At 38.9% G+C, this 6,664-nt stretch overlaps 1 protein-coding gene and 1 long non-coding RNA gene across 2 annotated transcripts in view; one reads left to right on the top strand and one right to left on the bottom strand.

The window, feature by feature from the left end:
• Positions 1-527: 527 nt before the first annotated feature.
• Positions 528-2,928, bottom strand: LOC129352541 (uncharacterized). Its single transcript, XR_008604888.1, has 3 exons — positions 2,066-2,928; positions 1,792-1,883; positions 528-1,599 (listed from the first exon to the last, which is right to left on the bottom strand). It is a non-coding gene; the product is annotated as an uncharacterized LOC129352541 (long non-coding RNA).
• Positions 2,929-3,739: 811 nt separating this feature from the next.
• hs3st4 (heparan sulfate (glucosamine) 3-O-sulfotransferase 4) overlaps positions 3,740-6,664 on the top strand; it is a 79,863-nt gene continuing 76,938 nt past the window's right edge. Inside the window, exon 1 of the mRNA XM_055021631.1 lies at positions 3,740-5,036. Coding sequence (XP_054877606.1) covers positions 4,441-5,036 — 596 coding nt within the window. The 5' untranslated portion in view covers positions 3,740-4,440. The remainder of the gene's footprint in view (positions 5,037-6,664) is intronic.

Raw genomic sequence — 6,664 nt, 5'->3', positions numbered from 1 at the left:
AGCAGCTCTGAATGCAGGTATGCAGCAAGAAGAAGTGCATCTTTTTATGCATGTGTATAATATTTACTGTAGGTGCACTGTAAAAAGCAAACTATAGAATTTACCCTAAAAAAGTGAGGTAACAATTTGCACTGTCCCCGTTAAGGTATATTCAGTTAAATATATTGAGTATTAAGTAATTAACTTAGACATGTAAGAAATACTTAAAAAGTTGGGTAAAATGTACCTCATATTTATGGTTAAATTCAACAGGTATTTAGTAAGTTAAAATAGGTAAAAATTTGTCTTGTTTGCTAGTAAATCTTAGCTGAAAATTAAGAGTTAAAGTTAACTGAAATCACTGAGTTACCTTTACTTATTCGGGTAAGTTAAAATGCAGCTCCAAATAATAGATCGAGATGATACACTTTTACAATTATTTTATTCTAAGAATTCATCCAAAAAGTACAACAGAAATAAGTACAACACAGCAGTGTCAAGCAAAATTGCAAATACTTAAACCGCAGTATAACATCTATATTTTTTCAGTAATGTAGGACTATAAAACATGTCAGACATCCAATCTCAGGAGTACATCAGAGAAAAGGACAATTTAGGAGAACAGAGAAAATTAAAGGAGAAGTGAGGTGCAAGGTATAAAGTCTTAATTGTGTTTCCTCGGCCTCACACAACAGTGACTGAGCAAATCTTCAGATGTGCAGGTGTATTTAAACACAACAAATAACAGAACTATAACACATTAACAATAAATGAATAAAGTGCAGTACAACAGCTACAACATTTAGACATTTCAAAACACATTTTATAACACACTGAGCTAAGGCTACATTTGTTGTCTCTGGATAAGTATTTAATGCAACCAAACTTTAAGAATCCCCTTATTCTATTCCAAAAGCCTGAAAACCCACACACAAACTGCAATGTGTTTTTTTTCTGCATGTGTACAGTATGAAACATGTGGATGAAGACAGATCAGAAAAACAACAGTCCTTAGTTAATATCGTTGCACTCACTCTCAGATAGAATGACAATAACAGAAACAACAAAATTGGGAAAGAGGTGATTTTTAAATTTGTCAGAATTCAGTCAGTGTTAATGACCAAACTGTCCAGTTTACATTGTTTTTCCATTTCTGTCAATGGAGAAATCAGAGAACAATGGAGTGGGCTCAGAAAGGCTGCAACGTACTTATGTATCCACATATATGTCTGTGTGTGGAGCAGAGGACAGAACAGAACACAAATAAAAAAGCTATACTACCTTAAAACTCTGTCCAGACAAAAGATCCTCTTGGAACAAGACGGAAAATATATGTCTATTGCATGAGCTTGTTCTTGAGGCTGTGGACCTTCTTCAGTAGTTTTGCCCCATCAATTTCCAAAAAAAGTTTTTGAAAAGCTTCAAATGTGTTCTTGAGCTGCTTTGGATAGTCCAGGTTCAGGGCAAATATGAGTCCCATCAGCAGTACACGTCTTTGTTCGGCTTCCACATCCTTCCATCACTTGGTTTCCCTCAATCACAATCTGATGGGTCCTCCTCAGCCATGATGTTGTGCATCACGATCACCTTCATTGTTTTGTCTGTGTGGTCCTCACATTCCTATATGTTAAAATAAAGAATAAAAAAAGATACACATTTAAAATTTTATTGAAGATGCTTTTTCCATACATTTCAACATATCTAAAGGAGAGCAAAGGGTAGTGATCAGAAGATAGAAGGAAAAGATGAGAGAAGGAAAAGGAGTGAAGAGGATCCCTTGAGTTAATCGATCATCTGTTTTCAAGGACATACCTGGCAGTCATGGAAAAGATCTTCTGGTCTTTCACCAAAGTAGTTAATGAGGCAGCAGACAACTGTATCCTTTTTTCCTCAATGCTCTGTGGCTGTAGGGAGATGCAATTTAGTGAAAAGACTGTTAGTGGAGAGTGGGGAGAGATTTACACACACTAAGTTGGTAAGGAGCTCAACTTTGTGCACAACAAAGCAACTCTTTACAAATTATTTCAATGTTTAATTTAAGTATATCAATAATGACATATTTCTGAAAAAAAATTAATTAACATACGTCATTTAAAGTGTCCAGCAGAAGGTGCATCTTTGAACCAGCAGCCCCTCCTTTAGCACTAAGCTGCAGAAGACCTGGTGTGTTCTCATCAAGCTTTAGCATGAATGTCTCCTCCAAGGAAACTGTCGATAAGTCTGAACTCTTCCTTGATCTAGGACATAAAAGGACAAAAGTCTAATTTTAAATGAAAAACCAGATCTCATAGTCTTCACATGAATGTTTCTTGAGGGGAAGAAAAATTATAAAACGATGAGAAGTAACGCTAAACTTTCACAACATAGACACACGTACGCAGACATGCAGGTGAACTGGAGAGAAAATCATGTTGTTTTTAAACAGACCGCGGCGGAGAGCGACTCCAGCAGCCATGTTAGCTAACAAAGCTAACAGGTCAACAATATAAAACACGGCAGGCATTTCATATGTTGGCGACATATTACTATTAGTATTTTAAGACGGAACTTCTCATGTGCGGCGAAAATACACTAATGAATTGTTCAGCAAATTATTTGTGCCCGTGTCTCGGTGCAGCGTGACGTGGGAGCAGAGACCTGCAGATACTTAACGACCGTTACAACTTAACCACACCGGCAAAAGTTCAGCGTTAGCGTTAGACTAGTTTCTAACCTTAAAACCAGCGGTAACAAACAGTCATGCATGCTGGCTAATCTCAAAAGCACTGCGAACCAATTCAAACCTGCAGTTGTCCAGACAGTTAACAGCCATGTTGCCGCCATGGAAAAATTCAAATTTTGATGTACAGTATTGGCATGTTACAGAGATGCACATCGAATATAAGTGAAGTATCTAATCATTTGTAATGTTAGAATTTGCATTCGTGCTATCATTCACAGCACAACTATATTAATAGCTTACCTTCGCTCCCGGTTCGATGGCAGAGAGGATCCAGAGTTCCTTGTCCCGCTTCTCTTTCAAAAACGCGGTCTGACGCATGCGCAGCTTTGGAGCACCGGACTTAAGAATGGGGGGTAGATTTTACTGTAATTTCCTATCTAATAGTTTTTAATGTTAACGAATGGGTAGCACATGTAGAAATTACCCAACATTTCTTCAATCATTGGCTACCTGAAAAAATACATTAAAATGTACATGATTTTTATGGATCATATTTAACACTCGCAAAAATCACTTTTTTCAGTGTGTGATTTATTTAACTTATACAGTTTGTGTCAGTAGATGAGCATACATGAGATTCAAAATTCCAGAGATTGAATAAAGCATAAATTGAGTACAAGACAACTTAACATTATTTACTTCAACTCGTCATTGTAAACAAAACTTTGTTGTAAGTTTAACCATTGCAATTCTCTATAAAAAACCAGCAGGGAGCAGACATGAGCTTTCTCTAAAAAAAAGGGGAAAAATACATATCTAAATGATGTTTCTGAGATCGATCTTAATTGTGAACTCCACACACTCCGAGTTAATTCACCTCATGATAAGCGCTGAGAAATCTCAGCAGTCTAATCTCCGCCAGCAAGCACAGGGATGAGCGGAATTTTCTATAGCCTATCACAAAACTCTCTCAGATTAGGAAATCTGACGTTTACAGCGCTTTTTTTCTGCGCGGACACGAGGAAAGGTGGGTGTACACACCAGTTGTACTGTGTGGCTTTACGGTGCCTCAGCTCAGATGAGCTCACACAGCCGATGCGCACAGCGTAGGATCCTACCAATGTGAGAAGGCGTAAGGACACGGAGCGGCAGCCTGGTAGTCAGTGGGAAGTGTGTAAGCTTTTGTGCAAAGGCTGTCGACTTTCCGCAGCACAAAGTAAATAGAGAAGCACAAATGCTCTTGTGTTCATTTGTTTCACGTTGGAGAGACTCGGTGGATTTGTAGGTTTTCTGTCTGAATGGAAATCCACTCTTTTCATCGCAGATGGGACTGGACTTCAGACTCAGCGGCTGATAGGAAGAAGCCTGTACTTTGAACACTCCGCTTTCTTCTTTCGTCCTTCTCCATAAAATGCCTGGATTCCGTCTGTCGTTCACTGTCCACTTCAAGCCGGACTGTTCATCTAGAAGGGCGCCAGACCTTCAGTCTCTCAAATATGCAAGTTCAGTCCAATAAATTGTGTCATTGTCTGTCAGCACTGGAATAAGAAATCAATACTCAAGCAAAGAGACGTCATATTCCTCCGGAATTTTAACGATCCGTTTCCCCCCTGTCCCCCTCCTCAGCCATCCTGATAAATATGCGCTTTGGTTGGATTAGGGTGGTCTGGTCCAGCTTGGCGCTTTTTTAGCTGGAGCAGCGCTGATGGGGACTGATTTTTACTGTTGATTTTGTCCATGCAAGACTCGGGGTGGAAACATGTCTGGCCACTTCTTTGAGAGGATCGCTGCTATCAGAGATGGCATTTTGGTCCAGCACTTCGGTTTTCACCTCTAAAGTGCCCCGGAAAATCTTATTCATGTTCACCCTCTCCCTTTCTGTCACCTACTTGTTCTACAGCTTGATGAGCTGCTACAACTCGCTGCAGTTCCCGTTGCAGGAGAACTATGTGTTTCAGGGCAGGCTGGTGACGGAGGATACAACTTTTGTGACACTGAGGGAGAAACTTTATTCGGCTTCGCCAGGCTTCACGGAATTCACACAAGCTGAGAGAACAACCGCGGCTCCGACGGTCGGGGAGCGCGATGAGGCCGAACAAAGGACAGTGGAGTGGATTAGGACGCAGGCATCTCCAACTAAATCTGCGGCGGTGTTTCGCCCCACCGCGCCGGAGAGGGAGCACCAGGAGATCAGCACCACGGACAGTGAACTCAGGGTGAACTGCACCTCGGATTATGGGGAGAAGAAACTTCCCCAAGCCATTATAATCGGGGTGAAGAAAGGGGGTACCCGAGCCCTGCTGGAGGCTCTCAGGGTGCACCCAGACGTGAGAGCCGTTGGGAATGAACCACACTTCTTTGACAGGAACTACGAGAAGGGACTGGACTGGTACAGGTGAGCTCTCAAATCAAACCCTTTATGGGCTCACACAATGCCTTGCAGATTTAATTACAATCACCACAAATTAGATTAGTGAATCGTAGTTTTTTGTTTTTTTTGGCACCTGGCTTATGATTGATGATGACAATTACCTTTTGTTTGATTCACAAATTAGTTTTCAATATCTCACTTAAACTTAGTGTGCAGTATCGGCTGCATTTCTTGCAGGAGAATAATAACTTTTACAGACCCTGATATCAATTTAATGTAACATCGATTGTAAGTATTAACACATTTTGTTACTTACATTTTATATTATAAAACATTTGTTTTTCAATAGTGAATAAACATTTCTCCAAAGTCTTATTTATTATAATAATTTGTTTTACCTCATCAGAAGTCCAAATAGAATTTAGATTTTACACAAATTTTTTCTAAGTGTCAATTAAAATATAAATATTTTAAAATAATGTACACAAGACTAGTTTCCAGCTCAAGGCCTCTAAAACAAGATAGATGTTTTTCAGCAAGTATTGCATTTTCCTAACTTTATTCTTTAATGTCACTTTAAAGTCCCTTATTACATTTATACTCTGTAGACATTGTAATAAATGTCTACAGTTATTTCAGATGCCTTCATGTTGACACCAATAATATTTGAGCAAGTCTAGTGTTTGTGACAAAATGTTGTCATAAATCTGAGTTTTAAAAATGTAAATATTTCTATATTGCTATATCCATCGATGGAATACTTAAAAAGTAAATGACTAAATACTTTTATAACACATATGTTCCAAGCTTGTTACCTAAAGGTTTGGAAATAGTGCTCAAATCGTTTTGAACCGTTGACAACACATTCAATTTGACTCCAGGTTTATTAGCTGTACATTTCAGATGCTTTCATAGGGGGGAGAAAAAATCAATTTGAGCTCTCATTCAAGGTTAGTTGGCCATGGCTCATTTAGGTGTTGTTCTCACAACTTTTTTTCTTTTTTTTTAACCATACACACATCTTCAAATTGAGTCAATGAGCTGATGAGAACGATGCTGACTCTGAGTCCCTTCTGCTCCTTTGTAGAACTTTGTTTGTTATGTTTGTGGAACATCTGCTTTCATCCTGCTGCATAGACACGGGAACTCTCGGCTGCTCATTTAGCCTGTGCTAATGCAAGCTGTTTCATTATGCTTACGGTGAAAGGCTCATTAGATGAGAGGACGGCATGCTTACATAAATAATAACAAATGTGCTTGTTGCTCTTAGGGTCCCTGAGCTTGCAAACTTTGTGAAGAAGGATTCATTTCACTTTCAACTTTGCCAGTTTTAGGACACCCACCAAAAAAAGGAAATCAAGATTTATTTTCTCATTTCAGCTGCCAAGGAACATAGTTAAATGGTTAAAAAGTAGAAAGCCAGTTTTCTTTTTCATTGACAAAGAAATTAATTTGACTAAAGCATGCCTCGAATGATGCATTACATGACATCTTTCTCCTCAGCTGGTAATGCTCTGGCTAATGTGCACTTAATGGAAGTGAAATTATGATCACTTACAGATGTTTGAAACATCAGTGTGGTTAAATGAGACCAGTGATCTCATAAAGTGTGATTCATAAATTTAAGACTGTCTAAGTAACACCTGCTCCAC

Source organism: Poeciliopsis prolifica, unplaced genomic scaffold (assembly GCF_027474105.1).
Source record: "Poeciliopsis prolifica strain line A6 unplaced genomic scaffold, Auburn_PproV2 SCAFFOLD077, whole genome shotgun sequence".
Lineage (NCBI taxonomy): Eukaryota > Metazoa > Chordata > Actinopteri > Cyprinodontiformes > Poeciliidae > Poeciliopsis > Poeciliopsis prolifica.
The sequence above is the reverse complement of the archived record's forward strand: the minus strand, read 5'-3'. Positions and strand labels throughout refer to the sequence as shown.